Source organism: Callionymus lyra, chromosome 6, assembly GCF_982586985.1.
Source record: "Callionymus lyra chromosome 6, fCalLyr1.hap1.1, whole genome shotgun sequence".
NCBI lineage: Eukaryota > Metazoa > Chordata > Actinopteri > Syngnathiformes > Callionymidae > Callionymus > Callionymus lyra.
This window is the reverse complement of record NC_141823.1, coordinates 32,753,972-32,780,618: the sequence shown is the minus strand read 5'-3', so window position 1 is coordinate 32,780,618 and position 26,647 is coordinate 32,753,972. Positions and strand designations below refer to the sequence as shown.

At 40.6% G+C, this 26,647-nt stretch overlaps 2 protein-coding genes across 6 annotated transcripts; one reads left to right on the top strand and one right to left on the bottom strand.

The window, feature by feature from the left end:
- Positions 1 to 1,354: 1,354 nt before the first annotated feature.
- Positions 1,355 to 21,264, top strand: phlpp2 (PH domain and leucine rich repeat protein phosphatase 2). Of its 3 annotated transcripts, XR_015711404.1 has the most exons (20): positions 1,355 to 1,565; positions 2,729 to 3,009; positions 5,009 to 5,142; positions 8,785 to 8,975; positions 9,572 to 9,697; positions 10,659 to 10,813; positions 11,116 to 11,262; positions 12,595 to 12,825; positions 12,900 to 13,102; positions 13,185 to 13,245; positions 13,768 to 13,863; positions 14,235 to 14,390; positions 15,537 to 15,737; positions 16,318 to 16,480; positions 16,551 to 16,681; positions 16,781 to 16,894; positions 16,972 to 17,166; positions 17,236 to 17,467; positions 18,889 to 20,185; positions 20,268 to 21,264. XR_015711404.1 is itself a non-coding variant. In XM_087792794.1 (19 exons), exons 1-19 carry the CDS (start codon positions 1,377 to 1,379, stop codon positions 20,122 to 20,124), a joined length of 4,242 nt encoding a protein of 1,413 aa, XP_087648920.1. In that variant the 5' UTR covers positions 1,355 to 1,376; the 3' UTR covers positions 20,125 to 21,264. The 3 variants fall into 3 exon arrangements, 2 of the variants coding, with proteins under 2 accessions (XP_087648920.1, XP_087648921.1); XM_087792794.1 differs by having other exon boundaries at positions 18,889 to 21,264; XM_087792795.1 differs by lacking the exon at positions 14,235 to 14,390 and having other exon boundaries at positions 18,889 to 21,264.
- A 3,162-nt stretch (positions 21,265 to 24,426) lies between these two features.
- marveld3 (MARVEL domain containing 3) lies at positions 24,427 to 26,401 on the bottom strand. Of its 3 annotated transcripts, none has more exons than XM_087793543.1 (4): positions 26,364 to 26,401; positions 25,853 to 26,081; positions 25,253 to 25,344; positions 24,427 to 25,139 (listed from the first exon to the last, which is right to left on the bottom strand). In XM_087793543.1, the coding sequence occupies exons 2-4, from the start codon at positions 26,068 to 26,070 to the stop codon at positions 24,529 to 24,531; spliced, it is 921 nt and encodes a 306-aa protein (XP_087649669.1). In that variant the 5' UTR covers positions 26,071 to 26,081; positions 26,364 to 26,401; the 3' UTR covers positions 24,427 to 24,528. The 3 variants fall into 3 exon arrangements, with proteins under 3 accessions (XP_087649669.1, XP_087649670.1, XP_087649671.1); XM_087793544.1 differs by lacking the exon at positions 26,364 to 26,401 and adding an exon at positions 26,247 to 26,362; XM_087793545.1 differs by lacking the exon at positions 26,364 to 26,401 and adding an exon at positions 26,147 to 26,180.
- Between the last annotated feature and the right edge of the window lie 246 nt (positions 26,402 to 26,647).

The following is a 26,647-nucleotide window of genomic DNA, read 5'->3' as shown; positions in this document are numbered from 1 at the left end:
ATGACATTACATGACAAATGAGGCCATTCACGAGCTGAGGTATCGTTAAGTGACCAACAGGGGGCGGTGTTTAGAATGCAGCGTGTTTCTATACACCTGCTGATGTTTTGATTTACATTTAAAAGTGAGACTGATCCTACTTAAACTAAAACCTATCTAAAGTGTCACATTAATACAAAATTAAAATGATGCCTTTCACTGAAAGATTTTTATTAATAAACTATTTTTAACAGTTTCACAGCTTCCCATGACATTTTTTTTTCTTCCAAGAATCAGCTACTACACTATCATGCGTCTGTATGAGGTTCCCTTTTTATTTAAAGATGGATTCGGTGTGAAGGGCTTTGAACAATCTTCTTTGTGAAGTGACTCTGGAAAAGCGTGATCAGGCGCGATGGAAGCATGAGGCTCTTTTTAGCACCATGATGTCTGGACCTGGTCCCGTCTTGAGTGTGAATGTCAGAATGAACACATGAAGTGACTCAAGAGAAGAAGTTGTAAACTATTAAATGGGATATTTTCAATTGATGCTGTGTATTCTTGTCTTTGGGTTGGAGAAAATGAAAAATCCAATAAAAATGAAATATAAAAACATGTTGTATTTATTGTGTAAAGGATACACCTGTCATGAAATACTCTTTGTTTATAGTGTAATTCAACACTTACTTGCAGCAAAACACTCAAATTCTTATTCAACAAAAACACATGATACTGTTCTATCTAGTTCTTAATGGATCAATACGGTTGAGAGCACACGAAGAGAGTGTGGAATTAAGTGAACATATATTTATTTATATCTATAAGTTCTTTGTATCGTGTCTCTTTTATATTGGTATATGTTTTTATTAATCTTGGGCCAGATCATCACATTTAAGCAGACTCATTGTATCTTATTTCATTTTAGAAAAAAGTGATAGGAATGATGTCATCGTTTACATTCCTTACGTAATAACACAAGATGTATAAATGTGTATATATATATATATATATATATATATATATATAAGATAATCAATTTCAACATAGCTATGTCAGTAGTTGTATTTAAATATAAAAACTATAAGATCTAAAATGGTGAATGTTAGCATATCTCCACTAGCTTATGTAACATCCTTCCATCACAACATTTTCAACAACTTTCAGCCCAGATCGCACACGTCTCTCCAGAAAAGGGGCGGCGGCTGCTCGAACGCTCCGGTTCCTCCCAGTTGATGGTCATTGACGGTCCAGCAGGCCCCGCTGACAGCACCGTCAGTCCGGACATGGCGTCGCTGCTCCCGCTCACCATGAATCCTCTCTCCGGAGGAACCCGCCAGGCTTCCAGCAGGACGTTGTTTCTCGGACTGAAACATTGCTAGTCGCCGCATTATTTGGCGATGCAGGACAACAACATGGTCGTCCCGGGCACCCTCAGTCCCCCTTGTGTCAAGAAAGGAGATGCCGGGGCTTGCATCGACACGCAGCCGGACACGGTGGTCCAGCGGGCGGACCTGAGTCAGCCTGGAGGACGCGGCAACCGCATCGGTCCAGGAGCTCCCGCTAGCACCGGGATACGAGTCCTGAAGGTAAACCTCTCGGAAACACACGCACCTGAAGTTGCATTGAAGGTATCAGTGCCAGAGATGTGATCTATAGTGAGGAGCATCAATCCATCACAGTCAGGAATGAACATGTTTTGACTTCTGCTGCAAACGTCCACACCTGGCCCCTTCTACTGCTCATCTCTCTCTGACCACACATTAACAACATGCCATTCAAACGTCATTCCATTAAGTATTTCATTCTCAGATGATTGACAGTCAGAGAGACTGACAGGTGAGCAATAGTCAGAGTGATTCCACCTCCATGAATGTTGCACAGCTATTTGACTGTGTTGGACCAGAGAACTGCTCCAAGCCTGTCCTGCCTGCATGTAAACAGCCATCATGTTGACCGCAGTGAATAATATAAATTAGAAACAGCCTTAATATAATAAAGATGTATTTAATCTTCATCATATTTTCCATCATCTGTTTGATGAGAACCTTTGACAACAGGAATTAAAATCCATAATATGTTGAGATTGTATGGTTAAATAAAAATATACATGTATGATATAACAAGTGTTATCTAAGGTCAAGTCTGGAGTTGGCAGTCTCAACAAAAAAGCCGCAGACCTTTTATAGATCCAGGACATGCTGGAGAGATGGTCTCTCTGTTGACCTGTACAAGGAAGTCTGGTCTCTTTGCCTGAACTGCTTCCACCATGACCCGACCACAGAGAAGCAATAGATATGAAGGGATTATTAAGCATCACTTCTTCATAAAAGTTCTTCATTCTCGTGTTTAAAAATAACCACAAAGTCCAGGAAATATAAATAGCAACATGGCTTTTCTTCTTCAGTGAGTATATTCAGTGCTTTCATCTTGATATGACACTTATTTTCCCAAGCGTTTTCACTTCTGTGGTTGAAACCTTTTTTGGTTTGCAAAGACTTGAGCTGACTTCTTCAAATGAAGGTCATGAGCTGCATGTGTTTGATCTAAGTGCATCTATGTTAGTTTTGTGGAGTGTGTTAGAAGAGTTAATATATAATGGAATGTTGCTTCATGAGCAGGTCACAAGGTTAAGAAAGGTACTTGGTGAAGAGTATTGTTGGAGGACGAGCTGATTCTCCACACCTCCACCACCTTCTCTTGAGTCGTGATGATGAAATGATTGAACTCGTGGCTTCTTCTCTCTCTCTAGCGCAACATGAAGAGAAATGGAAGTCGCAGCTGCATGACAAGAAAGACCAGATACGGATCTCGGGAACGAGACTGGCTAAAAGGAGACACCCAGCGGGGGTGTGTGTGTCTTTATGGTGGATCCGTTGACCCCCAGCTACCTACCTCTGGACCCCAGACTTCCTCCAACCCTCAGCAGGACCTGCAGCTCGTTCTCTGCTCCACCACTACATCAGTGGAAGAGCTGTGTGCACAGAAGGAAGGACGAGGGATTTACGTTCAGCTCCACGGAGATCTAGTCAGGTAAACACGATTCATCAATGGTTCATGGGTCTGCCGCTGAGGTGACACACTCATCAGTGCAAGACAAACCCGAGCAGCTGTCTGGATCTGACCCTGTTGTTGTGCGCTCAGAAGCATCTGACGGCCCACAGTCCACTGCACAATCGGGAAATTACATGGAAGCGGAAACGATAGTCAAAGAAACAAAAAGAGGCATCCAGAGAGTCTGTGCTGAGCCACTGAAGCAGAAGCTCCTGCAGCTGGTCTAGACAGAGGTGTAGGGAACACGGCAATACACTCACACAACACTCAACCAAGGGGAATATTGAACGCATAAGCTCACTATTTGATTCACTTTATTTACTATTATGCAGTATTTATGAGTGTCTACCTTCCATGTTCAGGTTCATTTTCTTTTATCTACACACGGATAACACACACACATGCATATGCATATAAACACACACACAGCTTACTTGTAAATTTACTGTATTATTTCAATATACTGAGCAAGCACACTTATAAACGCACATGTACACAACTAAACATATACACCCAAACGCACAGCTTACTTACTTACTTGAATATACTGTACAAGCACACATGAACATGAATGCACACATATACACAAGTATACAATTCTATATACACATTTGTTCACACCTAAACATATACTTACACACCGACACTAGCTCCAAACCAGAGATCTGATGGTTTCAGTGGGGTGATGGAGGAGAAAGGTTTGATCCTGGCTGATACTTGGAGAGGTCTGGTTACTGCCTCTAGATGGATTCATGCTTCTGACGGTAACTCATAGAAATCTACCACAGCCTAAAGATGGTTGCGAATTCCATGCTCGACTCAATCACCGTGAGTGAACATCTCGGTCATTTCTTCATACTCTCGGGATCACTAAGTGACAGATGAGACATGCACTGTCGGTTGGGTCGGACTTCGGATTAGTTCCCAGTTGAAACATTCTTTCTTAATGTGGCCCATGTGACTTCTCCTGAAAGATCAAAACATTTACAACTCCGATTTGACATTTGTGGTGTGTATACTTTTCTTGGAGGGGTGTGGGCTTAAAAAATAGATCTTGTGAGATGCAAGATGGTTTTGTCGGGAGAATTGAAGCGTGAGCCTGGCAGTCATCATGTTTTTATTAGCTGTCGTGAAGGCCGTCCTGGTTGTCATAGTAATGAGTGTTGTGGCAATTTTCAAAGACCTAGATTATGATCATGCCCACCAGCTGCAGCCATAATGTGTTTAATTGATGTTGTTATAGCGAAATATAAGCTGAGTCTTCCATCATTTTATGTCACCATCACGTTAACCAACTGACATCTTGGCTGGGATCCTCTTCATTTCTCTTTGTTAATTTTATATCATTCATGTTAGAGTCTTATCTCATGTTCTTTGTTATCTTATTGTATTTTAGGGTACGTCTCTGTGTGTTTTATTGTTTTACATGGTATAAAAGGTTGTTTTCTCCTTCTCTAATCTAACAAAATAATATTTATATTGCACCATTAGGATTGCGGGTTCGATTCCAGCTCAGAGTAACTCTGGGTTTCCTGTGTACTTTCTAACTAATAACGTTTGCGCCTTGAACAAGATCCTGCTGAAAACATGCAGCTCTGTTACAAAAGCCTGTTGTCATAAACAGCCGTGTTTCCTCGAGTCGACTTCTTTACAATAAATTAGCTTCCCTGCCGAGACACTGTGAGACGCAGCACGTGCCATTTGACACCATCATGCCCTCTGTTAGTGGATTTATGAACTAAATGACATGTGCAGTGTTAGTCGGCCTGCTCTTTCCATGCACGAGCTCAGGAAGTTGTGGGAAAGTATATGGGATAATAAAGGTTAAAAGGTTTAGACTGTAGAAGAATCATCAAAGTCTATGTTGCTATCTTGCTTTATTTGAGCAAATCTACGTCATATTAAAAACTTGTCTCAGTACAACTGTGGGGTGTCATTAAGAAGAACATATTTACATCTATTTTCATCACTTCCGCAGGAGACTGGATCCAACGGAACGTCCTCTTCAGATGGTTTACGATTATCTGACCACGATGGGTTATTCCGATGCTGTTCGAGTCCAGCAAGAGGCGGCGAACTCTGACCTGAGCTGCTTGATCCGCTTCTACAGCGGTAAGACACATTGATGTGCTGAAAGATTGCAACATCCTGAATACAAATGTGTGGCAGACTTTTTTTTTATTAGATTAGATACATTAACAATCAAAATTTCTTAATAATTTCAGCAGAAAGTGTCCCTTTCCAAGTACAAAAACTTGGAGATTGTTATGGCATATATGCCATAAACACACCTTTTTTAACTAAATTGTGTCTTTATAGTTTCTTTCCTGGCAATCATCAACTGATATTTACCAACCGTTCCAAAGTTTGATTCATAGTGTTTGCAAGACATCAAGAGTCAAAGTACATGTCAACGTTTCTTTTTGTCAAGTCAGGGAAGCAAGCAGCGCTAAAACCATCCTGATCAAACTGCCACCACACACGCTCAGTGTAATGACTTTATTGGGCTGTGTAAGGCTTACGTGAGCGATGGTTTTAGATATATATTTACCTACAAGGTGAAAAGTGACTCAAAGATTTCATTTAATTCTGGATCTGATGAGGATGAGATGGGAATCTTCAGGACAATGTTCAAAGAGAAAATCAAACAAAAGTAAAATTAGAATAAACACAACAAACAAGTTCATCAATTTTTTATTTGGTACAGGCATTGTTTTAGGGTTGCTAGATAAAATTTTGACACAAATGTTGATCAGAATTTTGAGAAAAAAAATCTCATTGGAGATCAAGGACATTGAGAACAAGCGTTAAATGTAAAATAATGTTGGCTAAAAGGGATGATTGCTACTTGGTAGAGGTCTGCACTCACTGAGGGATTTTTAATTTATTTATCAGTTCACTGCACGGTCCTGTCTATTTACCTTTGTTATATTACAGTGTAAAAACACCTTTTATTATCATTTTTGGCATAGTTTATTGAAAAGATGAACGGGACGTTTAAAGGTTGGGTAGATCTTCAAAATGTTCTGAGCTAGAAACATTTTCAATTAAAAGTTAAATCCCCTCTGTTCTGTCCTTGAAACTAAAGTTTTATTGACTTATAACTATCCAATCAATCTGAATGGGCCACTAAATTGAGTTGACAGTGTTTTTACGGTACTTGCCGTTTCGCAGACTCGAATATTTAAGTTTAAATTATTGTCTGCAGGCGATTTTCAGCAAAATGGTAGAAAAAAAAATCTTTGAATGGAAGTTGAACTTATGTCCACTGAACCATGTCCTCACCTGTCCCCAGTATCACCTAAGTAAGCCAGAGCAGCTGGTTATTTATTAAACTTCTCTGGAAACTCTTCCTGAACCTTCCCTCACCCACTACCTCCCACACCGCCTCTCCCGCAGCGGCTCACACATGAGATCCAAACAAACATTTCTGCTCGTTTAATGAAAACTTCCAGTGCAAACATCTTTAGGGACTCAAGGGTTGGGTTTTCTTTCTTTTTGATTTGTTACCATTTATTTTTTGATGGATCCTGGCAGTGGGTCTGAGCCCTGAAGCTCATTTGTGATCAGCGCAGATGTCAGTGACAGAGCAGGAGGAAACAAGTGATCTCTCACCAGATTGAAGACATCAAATAGGATATTGATTTTGTCTGTGTCAATGTGTCGCAGGAAATCATCTTGTACTGATGTGTCTTGCCGTGCACATCCAGTCATTTCTCAAACCTAAACTCATTTGTGAAACAGATTTCTGAAGCATGCCTTCGAGAATTGTTGACTCAAAATTATTCATGGCTCTAAATGTGACAGTTTGACTGAATCAGTTGCTGTGTCTTATGATGGACTTTGATTTGGACAAAATAACCATTTGTCTCGTGGCAAAGTGATTCTTTTTTTATTCCAGGCATTTGTTTATTATTTTATCTGATGCAGAACAGTTATTCTACTTTCAACCATTGGTAGCGAGTCTATATAATTGGTCACTATGTAAATGGACTAATATATTTCAATCCAAGGTGTTTGGTCAGGTTATACAATCGCTGTGGAAGTCTGTTGTGTTTTTTCTTTATTTTTTTTGTATTTTTTTTGCTGCAAGCCAATGTAATGCAAGCGATTTTATTTCATTGTGAAATGAGGTCCCTTGATGTGGAGGTATGCACTACATCAATGCCTTGTAGTTATAGTTAATAGTTAATTTTCCTAGTTATAGAAGTTAAATAATTACTTTTTTTATGACAAATATCGGTTTTTCCACGTATTGATTGTTCACTGATATCGATCACACAGTCTTAGCGTACAGAGATCTTTAATTAATAAGTTATACGTAAAATATTTACGAGTCTGTCTTTTATCTCATCTTCAAGGACAGTAACTTTATGATTATTATTATGTTTTCATTATTATTAACAGATTTCCATTCGATGGACCCACAACATAAGGTGTACATTTCCGGTCAGGTGGCTTGATGATTGGTCTGGTTTTGGATTAAACACACATGTGACACATATGATGTAGAATTTGATATTTATTATCCGAACTTAAAGATGAAAAAAAAATACCCGTCAAGAGATGTTCAGTGTTAAAGTGGCTCTGATGAAAATAAGATGGCTGGTTTTAAAAGTATTTTTAAATTATATAAAAAAAGACTCTATAATTTCCTTTTTACATTGATCTGTTCATGTTTTAGAGAAGAAGGGAACTATTTTTTTTCGGATGAATAAAAAAAAAAGTTCTATATCACATTGATTCAATGTTTAAGAGGAACAACATGGAACAGAGTGAGGGATTGTTGAAGGTTTCTACCCAGACTCAAATAATTGAATGTTTCCAGTGGGAGCAAAATGTAACTGCTTAGTTTTCCAGTTTACGAAGCAGCATGGTGTGTGAGTGGGTGGCCTCAACAGCAGAAGCATTTTCCACCATATTATACTTCAGTGGCTCGTTGCTTTTCAAATCTAAACGGCACCATTCCTAAATGCTGCAGCTTTCGACCGGCAACCAGCAGTTCTCAATAGATCCACTTGTTTAATTGTGGCAGTTCAACTTCCTGCTGTGGTGTGTGATCGATCGATGCATGTGTGTAAATGAGACGAGAAGGAAGTGCGCTGAAGAAGTTTGCTCAAAACTCTGCAGGTTAAATCAGCTTATGTGATCTGATGACCTGAATGTTCTTGAAAGTTGGCAGCAGAGCCGGGCTCTGATGTGTCCTTCAGAATGTAATGGCATCATTTAATTACAGTGAGAAAACATGGCTGGTCATCGGATGTGCAATTATGCTTGACTGGAGTTTACTTTACGAAACCTGCAGAGCACAGAGCAGAAGCAGAGATGAAGGATTATACTTCCAACACCTTACAAGGCCCTCGTAACTTAAAAATCTCACTTGGTAGACATTAGCATGTTAACAACACCTTCAATTTTTATAAAAAAAACATTCATGATATGAATGGGTGAATGAATGGTTCGGTGATAACCAAATATTTTAGTCGGTCTCACTAAATATTCAGTTATTTAATGATGATGATGACAGAAGAACTTGCCACTCATCTAGATGATCCACATTCTGTGAGACAATACGGGAGTGTCCATCTTTAGAGCTGATGCAAGACGATTCCTGGAATCCCTCGGTGAAGTTGGCTGATCTTTACATGACGTCATGCTGACCTGCTTTTAGACCTCCGTCTCAGTATCAACAGTATTATCGCCAACATTTGCTATTCATCAGCCTTCGTCCAGTAATGTGTGGTCTTCCTCCAGAGCGGCCGGTCAATGCGGACCAGCAGGAGCGGATGCTGTTGAAAGGCGTGTTCAGCGTGAGGAAGGGCAAGACACAGCTGCACAAGTGGGCGGAGCGGCAGGTCATCCTCTGCGGCACCTGCCTCATCGTGGCCTCCGTCAAAGACAGCCTGACAGGGAAAATGCACATTCTGCCCCTGGTAGGAGGCAAGGTGGGTCTGAGAGCACTTTGTCCAAGGGTCAGCGAGGGCTGCTGGCCATGCCTCGCATCCAAGTGGACAAGATTTTGTTTCATAGCAGGCCATCACATTCTTGGATTTCCTTCCAACGGTGATTTAGTTTCACCGTAACACACCAGAGAAAACCACTGATGGAGAACTTGTGCTGAAACTGTTGAAAATCTCCTGCTCTCTGACCAGTCTGGTGTCCGTGAGGTTTTATCATGGAGTCTGATGTCATTGGCAATTTTCGATGTTGCTGGACACCGTCATGACAACCCAAACAAAAACACACAGACGTGCAGACTCTGTTTGGAATTGTGTGTGTAAGCAAAACTAAAAGCATCTGTGGTCGCCTGATATGACCCAAACCTTGGTCATCAGAATGCATGATCTGAATCTGTGTGTTTCGGTTCATATTTCTGGGCGTGTCAGGCACCATTTATAAACCTTCCACGAATAAAAACACGAGTCACTGTTGATGTTATTTATGTTTGACTTGAGTGAAGCGTTCATTTACAGATGTGAGAGAAACGCCCAGAAAGATGAATTGAACGTTTTCTTCGTCCTCTTTGCTTAATGTTTGTCAGGTGGAGGAAGTAAAGCGGCGTCAACACTGTCTGATGCTGAGCTCAGCCGGATCACAGGCTCAGACGTATTTCGTCAATTTCGACACGCTGGTGGATTACCAGCGGTGGCATCGCCAGGCATCAAAAGTAGGTGGATTTTCCACACGTGTGTCACTGCAAAGGTTGATTCAGATTGTGTTGAGTTCCTCCGCAACACTGTGTCAAACTCAATCACACAAGAGTTTCTGTAACATGTACAACAAATGTACAAGTCTAATGCAATATTGTCTTTTGGAGACAATCTTAAATGTGTTTGTTTTTGTCCTTCACCAACACTCACCAAGCAAGTTCTGTATAATTTTTGACCTGGAAAATCTATTGACTGTAACATCTCTTAGATAATGGCATCTGGATTTGGCCCCGGGCCTTGAGTTAGCGGTTTTTTTTTATATTATATTCATGGACCTAACTTTATATAAAGACATTTTTTGAAGACACCTTTCTGGTCTTTTCTTAAAAATTCAAACATTTGTACTAGTATTAAGATAAGCACTCGTCTCGAAACAACCTTTTTAGTTTCGGTCTAATAATCATGAACAGATGCAACAAACTTGAAATGCGTCCAGAACACTCGAGGAAAGAAACTCTCTCCTGATATTTGTGTTCAGAAAGTTGACTGAGATCGTTGAAGACGTGCTGGTCCTGGAGTTATTTAGAAACACTTTCTTAGGTGACTGTGATCTTCCACAATCGCCCTAGAAACCAGACTATTGTCCTACCATTGAAGTGTTTCTGCTGGAATGCATGGATCACTGCACAGTGTGATAAGAAAGTGGCTGAAAATAAGGAACATTAGATACATGGAATATTGTTGTCATTTTTGTGTTACTTTATAGGTAAATCCTCAGGCAGGTTTTATTTTAACCTTGTCTTTCTTTAAGCTGCTGCTGTGTTCATTTTTCTTGGGTAATAGACTCTTGTAGTTGAAGATGAGAGTTTGTTACATAAAAAATTGTGAATGGCTGCAAGAAGAAAGAGACAAAGACAAACTGAAGTGGCGACAGAACTGATGACGTAACGGGACAGCTACATCTGTTGTGTGTACCAGGTGGTGGCTCAGACCATCAGCTTGGTTGACTTGTCCTGCTACAGTCTGGAGGAGGTGTCGGAGTATCTCTTCTACAGTCAGGACGTCACACACCTCAACCTGCGGCACAACTTCATGACCCTGCAGGGGTCCGGAGGTCTGCTCAACCTGCCGAGGTAATTACAATTCTAACAGTCCACCGAGTGTATTCAGCAGAGACTACACAGGAAATGTGTGCTCATCCCTCGTCCTCTACCAGCAGTGGAAAATCACTCTCACTGCCTGAATTTTCAAGAAGTCTTTTAATGCATACATTCGGGAGCTGCTGGTGAGTGAAGGAGTCGTAACAACAGCGTGACAGTCAAATCTGAGGTTTGATTCAGGAAAAACATGAAGCATTTAGAAAGTTCTCGTAATCCTGTCATGTCTGATTTGTCCTCGGTGTCACAAATGTAAGATTTATGTCTCTCACCTCCAGGTTTTCTCAACTGAAGAGTCTGAATCTGTCTCACAACCGTCTGGGAGTCTTTCCTGAATGTGTGTGTGAGATCGTGACGCTGACGGAGCTGAACCTCTCCTGCAACAATCTTCATACAATCCCGGCGCAGATCAGAAACCTCACAAGGTGCGGCAGAGAAACGCAACAAAACTCATTTCATCTGGTATTAATATCAACATGATCAGTAATGTAGTTACTGTCACTACTTCATTCAAATTATTTCATTTACATTTTAATCTCTTTTCGCTTTCGTAATGTTTTTATTTATTCTTATTTTATAAATGACATGTATTTATATGTATTACTCTAAAGCAGAACTTCGCCTGTACTTTTCTGGACCTCATGAATTAATAGTAAGTAAATAATATTCGTAGAGCGCTTTTCTAATAGTGAAAGTTATTATATTTATAATAAAACTTGTGGAAATTATCCATTTTAGGGCTTTCATTTTGCTTCATTTTCTATCCTGTGATTTATGTTTATTTATTGAATAAAAAATGTATTTTTATGGCCATCATGAGAGTGAACGATGAAACTGATCATGAAGAAATGTTTCTGGTAGTTGTTGTAAATTGTAATACTCATGAATAGTTCTAGTCCTCATTAAGTTTTATTTCTAACTTTTTATTTCACATCTTCTCCTTGTGAGTATTTTTTGTCTTTCAAATTCAAAGAAAATGTTGTTGATTTTTATTGTTGAATATACATTAAAAACCTTTTTTTTTAAACAAATACAAATTAATTAAATTAATTAAAGTGAAGTAGAAACACAGCTCAATTAAAAAGACAATAAGTAACCATAATACAACTACAAAATATCAATGTGCAATGATATAAGCATTAAATAACAATATTCATGGTGGTATTATTAAGATAATGGTTATGACTATTATTATTATTATTATTATTATTATAGGCTTGGCTACCATATCTTGTAAAATCTGATTGTGTTTCTTCTTGTGTGGAGATGTTTGATAAGATCATTAAACCAATGCGTAAAAGTTAGTGTCTGCAGTGAAGCTTTATATTGAAGTGAAATAAGACCTAATAAATGATTTGAAATTCATTTTAGATTAATTGCTTTTACATAATATTTACATGTTTTATGTTTCATTCAAATGACAAAAGCTGTTATAAAATATTTTGCTGCTCTATGGAACTCAGTAACTTAATCAAACTTCTGTCCAAATTAAAGTTCAAATTAAAAATTTCAAGATCTCCTTATATCAACATGAACTCCCAAACTCTCAGTCTCAGTAGGTTCTGGTGGTGATGAACCTCTCAGTGCTAATCAAGAGCTAAAAAGAAAAAATTGAATTTGAACAAAACCGACCTTATATTGAGACTTTTCCCTGAAATAGCTTCTCATGGCAAACACATTTTTCGAGGCTCATATAAGAATTTTGCATATGTTGATTAATCAAAACAGATCAATCAGAAGCGTTGTCCTCATCCTAGTCTGCAGACTCTTTCTCTGGACGGGAACCACCTCAGCTGCCTGCCTGAGGAGCTGGGTAACCTCTCCCAGCTCAACAGCCTCGGCCTGTCCTTCAACATCTTCCATCACATCCCTGCTGTGCTGGAGAGACTGAGTGCTGTGGACAAACTGGCCATGGCTGGAAACAGAGTGGACACTCTGGAGTTGAGTGAGCTGGCCAACATGAGCCACCTGAAAAACATTGACCTGCGGTAAGCTAGCAAGACTCTCGGTTCACTGGATCGCAATAACTAGTTTGGTCAGTGACACGTTTTATCACTTCCAGACTCAACGGTCTCAGCTGTTTCACGAATGGGCATCTGGAGTCTGTGACTCAGGTGACCCATCTGGACTTGAGGGACAACTGCTTGGACTCTCTAGACTTGAGTGCCTTGTGCAGCCTGGAGACTCTTCACTGTCAACGCAACCACCTGAGCTCCCTCACCCTCAGTGGGTTCACTCTGCGCATGCTTCACGCCGGCAGCAACCGTGAGTCCATGAGCCCAGATTTGATTAACCCACACATGTCATCGATCCAGATGTTCCAGCGGAAGTCTCTGTGTGTTTGCAGGCCTTAATACAGTCAACATATACCCGGTTCCCCACCAGTTGACTCACATGGACCTATCACAGTGAGTCAAATATGAAACAACCATTATTACCAGTACTGAAAATAATCCATCACAACACATGTTGGTATTTTACTGATCTCGACTACCCTCTCTGTAATGTATTGGTAATGCTATACACCTCCCCTTATGCTTGGCCGCCCAGCTAACTATTTACAGATGACAACCACTTGACATTACAACATAGACGGAAGCATGATTTAAAAACAGTATTGTGCTGACCAATCAGCTGCCACTAAATGGAGCCGTGTTTAAAAAGGCATCATGGTAGTTCATTGTTTTGTTGGCACCATAAGTTAGCTAGTGCGGTAATTAGTGATTCTGCTGAAGTTTTCTGTTGTATACTTTTGAACCACGATCAACTTTAATGTTCCTGTTTGCAGCTTGTTAATGTAATATTAGAAAATGCAGGCCACTGTTACAATTTTACATTTTAAAATAAAAGTTGGCGATTTTATGCACAATGTTCAGAGTCTACTAATCAAGATGTGTCTGCTGTCCGTGTGCACGTGTGTTTTGAGACAGGAACCTTTTGGAGTACCTGCCTGACTGGGTCTGTGACTGCAGGAAAACTGAAGTTCTTGATGTCACACACAACCTCCTCACAGAGCTGCCATCCAGGTTGGTGTTTGATCTGATAAAACGACTGGCCTCGAAAACATGGGCGAAGGAGAGAGTGCAGGCAGGATGGATTGAGCGGAGATGATGTTACCAACTGTGAGAACCAGAATCTTTTTCGGGAAGGTTGTGATTCCTGCTATGATGTTCAAATTAGAGACGGGATGCAGAGCTGGAAGAGTTGGTGTAGAGATGCTCAGGTCATCAGTAACTATTATATCAGAGACGACTCATGTCGGGAAAAGTAAAGACAAGTCAGGGAGGCTCTACTCGACACAGTAACCTAAACGAAGGGGAAATGTTTACTGTAATTTGTTTATTTTCAGGTTTTGAAAATCTATTTAGAGTCTGGCTTCTCTTCTCATCCTCAACAGACTTCTCAGTAGTTTAAGTCTCAGAAAGCTTCTAGCTGGAAACAACCATTTGCAGCGAGTGCCTGACCTTCTGGACCACATCCCTCTAGAAGCTTTGGACCTTCAGCACAACAGACTCTCTGCACTACCCGAGAGTTTGTTCCATAAAGCCTTAAAGTGAGTGCCTGCAGTGTTTCTCTGGGTCATGTCTGAGTTACAGTATGTGCGGTTTGATTTGTTAAGGAGTTGATTTGTTAAGGAGGTGTGTGTGGAGAATTGGTGGTGAAGACCAGGACTGTTAGAAGGTCCACTTAGCATACATTAGCAATTCAAGTGCTCTAAAGTACACAACCTCGCAGCACTGTACTGACACTCCAGCAGTTTCCTGGTCAGTCCCAGTTTATGCTGGTAATCAAATGTGAGCGACTTCATCTTTATCATGAGTCTGCCCCCTACAGAGAGATGTGAGTAGCAATGCTAGCAGTATTGATTTAGCAACAGAATGAATGCATTATTCAGTGAGAACAAGAGAGCGCTGAAACATCTCCTGTGGTCAGTGAGAGTGAGAAGAAACGGTTCAGAAATCATTGGAGAAATGTGAGCTCCACAGTTGAGCCTTCACCTCAGCCATCCCCACAAAAATAAAACACACCAAACATACTCCACATTAAGTTTAGGGGAATAAACATAAATGTAAAATAAAAAACTATGGAAGGGCAGAATATTTATATTATATATTTAAATAATAGAATAAGCAAATGCTAATATTTCCTAAAAAATTTTTTTTTTTCAAATTAATTAGTAGCATTCTATATTAAATAAAAAAGTGCCACCGGACAATGCAATAAGAGTATCGAGCTTGATCGAATTTTCAGCACTTAGAAGCACGTCAATTCATCATGGTACATTCTAAGCGATTGTATGATGGCACTGTTATACCATCATTTTAATGTTTTAAAAGAAATTCAGAATTTCGAAATTATCGGAATTGGAAACTTAAACCGAAAAATATTTCATTTTCATTCAATAAAAACTTTCTGCATTAGAATAACTTTTTCTCCTTCAATCAATTTGGTTTTTCGTCATCCACTGCCATTTAAATTGCCCGCTCTAACCACTCTGCTAAGATGGCGTTGGTCAGACCTCATGAAGGCCAAAGGTCTTCTCATGTTAAACAAAACCTTTAAGGGTCAGTTTGCCGCAAACCCTCCAAACCAGGGTTTCATGGATTCATGAATTTGTGTTCAATTCTTAATTGATACACTTTTCTTCATTGTTTGATACATGGATGTATTCTCTTCTTCTCTCCTCTTCTCCATCTAGTCTGAAATATTTAAATGTGTCAGCCAACGTCCTGGACTGTATTCCATCCAGCAGCCAATCAGACGAGAGTCTCAGCACGCTGCAGGAACTCTATCTGACCAAGAACAACCTGAATGAGACTTGCGGTGCTTTGTTGGCGTCACACCAGAACCTGCGGGTCCTGCACATCGCCTTCAACCAGCTGACTTCCTTTCCTGCAAGGTGAGGGAAACTTCTCGGAAATAACAAAGTGAGTTTTGGTGATCCTCCTCTGCTGCGAAAAGTATAAATGTCATTATGTAGGATGCAAGAAAAAAACCCAGTCAATAATGTGGAATTCTAGACATCTGCAGCTTTTCACCATTTTCGTTGTCTACAATAACTAATAAATCAAATTTACATTTGCTGACCATAACTCCTACACACTATATTTTGATAACTTGAATAAAAATGCTTGTTAAGAAAATGTATTTCAACTAATATCAAATTAAACACCCAATTAATGGTTTTTATTTGCCTGGTTGCACTTGATATATCATTATTTGTAACTTCTAGATTAAAAAAAAGGATGTTTTATTTTTTCATCACGCCTCCTTCTGTTTCCCCTTTTGGTTTTTAGTCTTACTGTCTAAAACTAATCTCTAGAAGACGCTGGACTCACGTTTGAGCTCCAGATGTCGGGAACCAGGGATACATTTTCCAAATGTTCAAAGAGGATGTCGCCTGTTTGTACTTAAGAGGGATCAGCATGATTATTGATCCTGTCTTACTTCAGCTCAGAAGCTCATTGATGTGTCTCCAGTAAGCTGAGCAAACTGGAAATGCTGGAGGAGCTGAATCTTAGCGGGAACAAGCTGAAGACCATCCCCTCCACCGTGTCCAGCTGTAAGAGGCTGCACACCCTCGTCGCACACTCCAATCACATCAACGTCTTCCCAGAGATCCTCAACCTTCCGGAGATCAAGGTCGGGATCGTTGTTGCCGACAAGTGGTGAAACGATTTATGTTCACACTTACACATGTTTGTGCCTGCAGCTGGTCGATCTGAGCTGTAACCAGCTGACGGAGATCCAGCTGCCCGAGTCGCTGCCTCCTTCTCTGCAGGAGCTGGATTTGACAGGAAACAGCAGCCTGATGTTGGAGCACAAAACTCTCAATCTGTTCAGGTGAATCAGTAAATCCTCTGTCTTCAAGCTGCTGCTGTTAAATCCAGATGACGTCGCTGATGAAGGGACATAACTTCAACCGTTCTCAATTCTTTCCAGCCACATCACAACACTCAAGCTCGATCAGAAGTCCTCAACAACAGGCGGAGATCCACTGAGCGCCCCGCCGTCATGGACCCACGGCTTCTCTGAAATGAGTGGCCAAAGAAACAAGTGAGAGATTTCTCTGGAGTGCGTCTGACGGCAGGACGTGTGTGAACATCTGAGAATAAGAATGTTTTTGTGAGCAGGTTGTGTGTGTCGGTGCTCGCCATGGACTCTTTTGGAGACGGTACGGAAGCATGTTATGGTATCTTTGACGGCGACCGCAACGAGGAAGTGCCTCGGCTGCTGCAGTGCACCATGGGAGACGTGCTGAGTGAAGAGGTCCAGCACTCGAGTAATGACGTCGTGTACATGACAAACACCTTTCTGGCTTCACACAGGTATGGTCCACTGATCCTGTAGGGTTGTAGATGAGGAAAGACACATCTGTGAGGTTGTTGATAAAACAGGAAACTTGGAATGGCCGGGCAGAAACTGGGAGCTTCTGCACTGCTGTGTTACATTCATCACACGATGCCGGATCCAGGAGGAAACCTCAGCATCACTGTGGCAAATGTTGGAACCTGCCAGGCAGTGTTGTGTCGCCGCGGCCAGCCTGTCCCTCTCTCAAGAGTCTACAGCCTGGAGAGCTGCATGGAGGAGATGGAGAGAGTTAAACGTGGAAAAGCCATCATTACCGAGGTATAGTTAGTAGATGTATCATTTCAAACATCAATCTGAAGTGGGATTCTTTTCTTTGATCTGATTGAAAATGATCCTAGTACTTAAAAAAAAAAAAAAAGACTGAGAGAAACGACCAAACCATAAGATACGTCACATATTTTTAATTCAAATGTCAGAACTCGGGGTTAGTTTTGAAACGTTTGAGGGAGAATAACATTTCTTTTGTGTTTTAATATAATAATATTATAATTAATAATATTCAATTTAGTTGGGATGAAATAATTCTCCACTGTCTGACTACCAAATTAATATCAGAGTATTGACTGGTAGGAGCGATGCTGGAGTTTTCCAAACCTCACAGAATGTTAAGATGAATTAGAGTCAAAATGTATGATTATAAATATGACAAAAATAAGTTTTGCTCTTGAACTTTGAATTATATTCACTTGGCTTTGGACTCATTTTTTCATATTCAAAACCTCAATAAGCTCTGTGTGGGTGGCAAGACACAGGTTTAGAAACTGTGAGATAATTATAATAATTTGCACAGTTTAATCTCAGTTATGCTATTTATGTCTTGAAAAGAGTGTGACCAAGCATTGCTCAATGGTTGACAGATCTAGCTGCTTGTTTACTGAAATACACACAAGAAAACATAAAAACATTTTCTGAAATAAACCAACATTATATAGAATAGTGACCATAGATAATATTAACATATCATTTTTATTGGTGTTCAAAAAAAGCTCAATACACTCAACAAAATGTCTGGAAAGTCTGTGAAAGTTTTAGGGATTAGGTCATCCCCACCAGGTCAAGAGAAAGGGGCCACAATGAATATTATAGAGAGTAGTAGAAGTATATATAGATTATTTAGATTTCAATGAAATTCAGACCATGTACATAACCTATTGAATAAAGACGATTTAAGATCCTTTCAGCAATTGTTAGACCCACAATCCACCTGAACTTAATCTCCCTCCATCGTCTTCAGAGCTGTTTATTTTATTTTATTTTCAAATGTATTCCTTGTACATTCATTGTTGTCTATAATGAATCCTTTTTTTTCATCAGACCCTTACTAAAGCAAACTAAAGTACTTGGATAAAGCCAGGTATTCCAACTAGTACTATATATAATGTGTATCACAGGTATACAGTGGACCAGTAAAATTCCTTCATCATGTCTTCCATTGCACTCTAAATACAGCTGGTGTTTTGTGGGACTACCTCTTTGCTCTTCTGTGTATGTTTCTAATGTTCCTACAAAACTTCTCTTGGCCCATCTGTCATGGCACCAGCGGGCTCACGGACCACTTTGGGAACCACTGATGTAACCCACTGATAATAACTACAGATGAGAATAACTTGTTTTTTATCTTGTTCTTCTAGTTCTCTTCACACACACTTGCTTCATGCTGTGATGGTTTCTGTGTGCAGGACAACAAAGTCAGCGGAGTCACATGCTGCTCGCGCCTGCTGGGCTGCTCTTATCTCTCCCCGTGGGTGCTTCCGAAGCCCTGGGTGCACACTGAGGCGCTGTGTTCCCAGGATGACTTCTTGATCCTGGGGAACCGAGCGTTGTTTGAACAGGTCTCCTACCAGGAGGCGGTGAGCACGGTTCAGGCCGTGCGGGATCCTCACGCTGCTGCCAAGAAGCTGTGCTCTCTGGCCCAGAGTTACGGCTGCAAGGACAACATCGGGGCTGTGGTTCTGACTTTGAACATCAGCGGGGACGGCTGCACCTGTGAGCCCGCCGTCTGCACCAGGGAACCCAAGGGTCTTCCTCCAGTCGCCGTGTCGCCGGCTGCAAACGGTCTGTCCAGTGTCGTGGTCGTGTCTGAGGTCAACGGCGAGGCGTCGGAGGTGGGCAGCGAGGTCGGATCCACCGCCTCGGATGAGATTCCGTCGTCAGGAGGAGCCTCGCGTCTGGAGAGAAGATGCAGCCTGCACTCTGCTCCCAACGGAACCATGGCTGTCGGGTCAACTGCACCAGCGCCTCACCCCGTTCTGTTGCCGAGACAACCCAGTCCTGCAGCTTTCTCCTGCAACAAGTCCGACAACGGTCTGGACAGTGATGATGAAACGCCGCTAGAGGGCGTCATCTCCAATGGCAGCAAGTTGGAGGTGGAGGTTGACATTCACTGCTGTGCTTTCCAGCTGCGCCCTGTGGTCCCCGACAGCCCTCCAGACTCCAGTGAGCGCTCCGACTACTCAAACGGGGGAGTGCATAAGAAAAGCAGCGTCGTTGTGTCCGCCACTAACGGCTGCCTGTTGGCGGTTTGCAGCCGAGAAATCTCTGCCCTTCAGAAGTCGCCCTCCACGTCGTGTTTGTTCGGAAAGAAGTTGTCTAACGGCTCTGTGGTGGCACCAGAGGACAGTCATAACCTCATCGAGGTGGCCCTGGAGGCTCCCAAGAAGAAGTCTGGATACTTTACTGCTTCGACTCAGCAGGACCCCGAGGACCAGCTGGTTGTTCCTCCGGGTCTGGAGCAGGAAGTCCGTGAACAACTCAAAGGCCAGAACCCTTCATTACCAGTCACCTCTGCCCCATCAACACACTCTTTTATAAAAGACCCTGTGTGGGATCACCCCCTTTCTTTCTCCCCAAACCTTGTGCCAGGTCCAGGGCAGACTCCCACCTTACAGCAGGAGGTTTTTGACACTGCTCTGTAAGAAATGTAGCTCTGTAGCTCCAGATGTCATTGAGATGAAGACGGTCGTCCACAAGAACAAGGTAACGAAGCACACTTGATAAGCCATAGCAGCATGACCACGTGCCAAATATTGTCGCTCTCCTCTTTGCTTTAAAACTGCAGCTCCTCTCGCACCGGTCACTGCAGTTTAGCCGACGAAACAACAAAACATAGAGACCATGTTTCTGACCGGTGATCATCGAACGGGCCTGACTGGGAATAATACCTCACGTGTAGAAGCATGTCAGCAACATTTCCCTTTACCAGAAAAAACTCAACCACTCTGTGCTGTGTTCTCTTCAGCGCCCTCTACTGACGTTTCAGAAAAGTGCCTACTGCAGACCACTCTGCCTGGACCTCCTCCACGCCCGGCTAGTAAGAAATCCCAAGAAAAAGTAACACTTGCTTTGATGTGCTAGAATATTACAAAAGGATATTTTCATGACAAACATGCAACTTGTGGCTCATAACAGTAGAACATTTGCCAGTTATAAAAAGGTAAAGGACTAAGATGACTGTACACAGTCATGTAAGTTTGGAGAGAAGCTAACTTAACAGGAATGAATTATACTTTCAGTTCCTAAGTCAAGATCATTTGACAACATTAAATCCTTTAATAGAGATTTATAATGGAAAGAATGTGCCCAGCGATGCAATTCAAAATTCTTGGAACGTTAAGTTGGTCTATTTGTGTTAAAAGATTTTCCACTATCAGAAAAAGTTAGCATAGAATTTCTGCTAATATTTTTTAAAACTGCTGTCGTTTATTCCATCAGAAATTGTTTCTTTGTGGTCCTGCACATGTGCCACAAAAAAAATAATCAGTTTCTTTTATAACCAGTTTATGTCAAACTTGACACCTGATATGTAGTTTCTGTCTTACGATCTACCAACATGCTGGTTATTGACAACGTACGGTATGATGGCTGACGATCGGTCTATGAAAAAAAGCTATTCTTCCTCAGGATATTGAGGAGTGGCGACGATAGAAAATCCTTGAATTATACATAAAAATGGATACAGAAATGATCATCCCTATTCTAATGTAACGTCTGTGTGCAGCACAATCCGACCGAACACCAGTCAATCAATTTCAATAAAATTGTAATTATTGTTTTTACCTTCTCTGTTTTGGCATCTTTATCTACATGTAAAAAGTTGTGAGAACAGCTGATTGATGTAATTTGACAGTAGTTTTCACAACACTCAAACATGACCACATTTTAAAGATGTATGTGTTAGAACATTTAATTATTTGTGAAAGTTATTGGAAGCAAATTAAGTTCAAAATGCTAAAGAATTGTCTCACACCACCTTAAAATAGTATTTTTTTTAATAGCATAATAATGGAACTAGTGTTGTATATTAAATGTTTAACCTATGTTGTAATTATTTATTGCAATTTTCTCTTTAGGGCTTTAAATTAGTATAACAGTCAAATTTGCATTCTTGTAGCACTTGTTTATCCAGGAAGGTATAAATTCTACAATTTAAAGAGTTTCAAATAAAAGAAAACTTGTATTTGCTTCGAGAGAACACAGTGCTGCAGGTTAAAGAATGATACAGAGATGATGATCGTTACTGACAAGAGAAAATAATTTTCACTTCTTTCAGTTCTTTAAGGACAGAACTGGCTACTAAACCAGTGGACTGTGACGTATGGACAGATCGCAGGCTCAAGATTGGTCGAGCAAACAAACTCATCAGAAGAAATTCTCTGTGTAATAAATAACTGTGCAACATGTTTCAGTGAGAAATATATATAGAATCCATTTGGTTGCTGTACAGTTCAGATGTCTCCCTGGTTCTCTTTGAACTCATCCTGAATTTTTTTTTTTATATATATTAGAGCTGCTCTTGAAAATGTAATAAAAATACCTTTATACTCAGAGTTTAAATCAACATTAAAAACACATTTGATTTTGAGAATCTTATGTGAAAGTGAAAACTCAAAAACTTTCAGGAGGATGATTAAAAGGTACATCATTAAATCCCTGTAATTATACATGTATAAATCGATAAACCATTTCCTCACCTTCCTTCGTCTGTGTTGGATCACAGACAAAGTTAAAGTGCATATATATTTTGAGAACACAAGATACCTATTATGCAGCCCCACAGCCTTCAGTCCTTGTGCCGATATAGAAGCATATTTAATTTGCTATTTCAAATACCCTATGTTGTGGTGTAGCATCATGTTTTATTCAGCGTTCCCATTTAAGCCTTAAACAATCACCATCAGTATCAATAGAAAGTCATTTGACTCTCTATATGTTTGTTCTTCGCCCGTCCGTAGTTCGTCCTGGTACAGCGGCTGACCAGATGGTGATTATGCCTTATTTCGTGTCTCTCATCCTACTGTTCAAGAACTTTCTGCATCTGATGATGGAGAGTTAATGTTTGAGTTGTCAGCCTTATTAAGGACAAACTGCAACTTAAACTATCATCACGTTGATCGTTGACAAAAGGTTCTTGTTCTTGTTTCAACATAAACACTCTGTAAAGGAGATTTTGTGAACAGAACAGGATGAATAGCTGCTGTTAATGACCTTCATGTCAGACTCTTGTTCTCAGAACTGCTCTTTAAAAATCCGTTTGAATTAAAAATCAGTTTGAATTAAAAATAGGTTTGAATTAATTGAAGCATTTAACAACCCACCTCCTCCTCGACTGCTCCTGTGTCATGTACTGACTAGTAAACGTGACTGTTTTATTGTGTTGCTGCACAATAGCATTTAGAACAGCCATGAAATATCCAGAGACGGTGAGTAGAAGGTGAATTTAAACCTTAGTCAGGTAGCAAGAACACATGTTGTCTCTTCACAACACGATAGATGTCAGTGAACTTGTGTGACCATGCGCGGGGATGTGAGCTGCTTTCCTTAAATATTCCCTTTAATACCGAAAGCTTTTTGTACTTCAGATGAATTCTTATAACGGGATCGTCTCCCTTCTGCACAGCCGTGTGTGTCTCCGACTGTCTGTGAAGGTGTAAATGTCCAGTAAGTGTATGCATGCCTCTCCGTGTCAACTGACTGTTACTCTGCGTGAACATTGTACAGACACCGATCAGACGATCCACTCGTTTGTCCTGGAACAAAGTTGCCATCGATTACACATCACGCTCCTGTTTTTCTCTCAGAGACGACAACAAATATTTATTTTTGTAATGGTGTCATTTTTACAGCATTTCCATTCATGATGCATTTATTGTAAATGTGATGCATGTCCAGGACAAAACCTGGCAAAACTGATGAAACACGCCTGTTCGGTTTGCTGTCAGAAGTGTTTTCTTTACATTCAAATGTTGTTTAGCATGGCTGTGCTACGTTAAATGTTCCATTGAAATGTATTGATGATGATTTGTCACGTGAACTTGTACAAGGGAAGGTTGATGACTTCAAATGCTGCTATGATTAGTTTGAAAAGGTATTTTGTTTATTTACTTCTGCCAAGTAGCAATAAATTGTTTTATTAAGAGATGCGTTGTGCTGTATGTTTGTGTTTAGTACTCAAATATCTCACATGTTTTATTAATTCCCCATCATATTTCTAAACATTAATTTTCATCAGTACATTTTAGTTTTGCGTCCAAACACGCTAATCAATTTATTTATTTTTATTAGTAGAAGATGTGACGTCTTAGACCGATCTGCACCCGACACATTCTGACCCGGGGTCAGTCGTCTTTCACATTAATCTACGTGACCCTGAGTTCTTAAGATGTAATCAGATAGAATACGAATTTTCAAATCAAAAACCTCAGTGAAGTGATATCTTACTGTCACTAGATGACGCTGTTTCTGACTCAGCGTTTAAAGATAAAAATGCAGAATAATAAAATAGAAGAGAACAACATTTTTAGACGACATAACATGTGTCAACAATCATCATTTTTTTCACAGAAGAGGCCACACATGAGATATATAAAACATCACTGACATCTCAGTCTCCCTTCCAGCTATCGGAGCCTAATTTTAGCATAATTTTTCTTTTTTTTTAACATTCCCGCTGGTTTTTTGGCCCTTTTGAACTGAGCTTGATGGGAAACCGCGTGCTGAACCAAAAAGCACACAATAATCTTTGTGGGTCACAAGCTGCGAGATGATTTTTGTGATGATGTTTTTTTAATACACTTTATTTTTTGAATTCAAACGACCAATTTACATAACACATGTGAGTCGTGACTGCTAAAATTGCATTAATGCGTTTAATCTTTATATAGTTTTTTTTATAGACTAATAAAGATTATACTTTTAGATGACACAATGACAAAAACGAATAGAAATAGAAAGTAGTTTATTTTCAAAAGGGTAAAAAATATAAAATCCTGGTAAACTTTGTGACACAGTAAACTTTATAAAGATTTGTTCTAATCTGCCTCTCAGAGCTGATCGGCTTCATCGTTTCTCTGACGCTTCATCTCCCGAACTAGCCGGAAAGCTTTGATGGCCAACACGCCACCAAAGATGAACACCAAGACGCCGAGCGCGCCGAAAAGACCTCCTGCTATGTCAGCACCGTGAACTTTACACTCGAAGCCCTTGTGACCTTTGCTCTTGTACATCTGCTCCCTCTCCTGGCAGATGGGGTTATTGTAGGTCTCCTGCAGTTTGATAAAGTAAAACGCCAGCGCCGGGATGTAGCCCAGGCCGATCAGGAAGTTAACCAGTGCCTCTCCCAGCAGCACCGGAGGGAACCGGTACGGTACCCTGAAGACGCCCAGCGCCAGCATGGCCAGGGCGTATATCATCAGCAGTCCACCACACACCATGGCGAATATGTACGGAGGACGTTTGATCTGGTGGAATAGTTGGTCCAGTTCCTTCACCCGGTCTGCGTCAGCTCCAGAGAAGGACTGGGCACCACCGTAGTAGTAATGGTAGAGTCCACCCAGACTTGCCAGGTCCCGGTAACCACCATTGTTGCTGTAGGGCACGCCGGCACAGATGACGATGAGCAGGTTGACAAAGACTTCCATGGCCTGGCAAAGACCTGCGTGACGGAAAGAAAAACCTTAATGTATCTTCTCAGAGCGTTCAAAGTGTCACTGTTGTCTTCAACATATATGGAAACTACATTTAAAGTCAGTAAAAAACATGGGTTACCTCTAGTGGTCAGGATGTATTTCAAGTTGTAAAGAGCCCGTCTCCGTTCTGGTTCATAATATTGGGGTTCATAGGGAGCTGTTTCTCTTGACCTGAGGAGGAAAGGTCAATACATAGTTTTAATCAGCAAGTAATATTGGGTCTTTAAGCACATGATGTTTGCCAAATATATAGTTAATTATACTAAATAGGGAATTAGTTACTGTATGTGTTATCAACAAATAAAAATTTCAATTTCACGAAGGAGACCTCCTGAGGTATCAATAAAAGTTCTATCCAACATTTAAATCAATTTACTGTTTATTAAAGGGCCTATACATGTTTTAGAAAAATGTATTTCTGCCTCCCCCTTGTGTCAGAGTAGAGTAACTGCAGTTTTAAGTTTTCTGCAGGTAAATGTTTCTAGAAATTGGACATTGCACAGTATTTGAACTTTTTGGAACATTTAACCGTCACACTTTTTTTGCCAACTTTTGCTGCAGCCACAGTTCAACATTCAAATCGGGCCCTTGTGGGGAGACAATCCTACTTCTCTGCTTGAGTGTTCAGGTCACACTGGCTGACACATACGGAGTGTGTGTAAACAGTAAAAGCTCTTACAGTCTTGAGGGTTCTCGACGGTCCTGGTCTCTGTAAGCAGGTGTCTCTCTGTGAGAGGCCTGTGTCATCTCCCTATGTTCTCTTTGTTTGGGTCTTCTGTCATCAGCAGAACCTTGTCCAGCAGGATCTCTGGGCTTGTGGGTTCGGTCAGTGTGGTCTCTGCTTCTGTAGGCATCATACGCGTCGCTCCTCCCATGGTGTCTTCCTTCATTTACCATCCTCTTCAGATCTAGCAGTGGGTGGAAATGAAGCTTCAAACCACAGATCCAAAGATCAAACGCAGATTTCTATTACATTGGAACACAAGTTCAGTTGGAGTCGTTTGACTCAATTCCAACAGATTTACAAACAAGATTCTAGTTGATCTGCTGTGTACTTTACGGACAATCTCTACCTGTTTAACAACGTTGTTGAATAAGGATTTCCTACAGCTTTTTTCGGTAAATAAAAATCTGTTCGACAAAGTTTTCAATCTGACTGCAGTTTGTTAAAATCTGAGCGCGCGACCCACCTTGTACTTCTTGTTTACTTCCTGCTTAAACTGCTCACCTGTTTCAGGCCACACCCACGAGCTGCAGGAATGGTTCTTACAGTCGGAATAGAATAATAAAACAGAAAATAAAACCGCTAAAAGAGACGCATTGTTCGTCTATTTATTTATTATAACGTGCATACCTCAGTTTAACATTTGTGTCGTTTAAATACATGTTTGAAGGAATTACGTATTATTTCTTGTTTTTGAAGAATTGATTCATACTTGTTTGCATAGTTGCGTTTATTGGCCTTCATTTGATT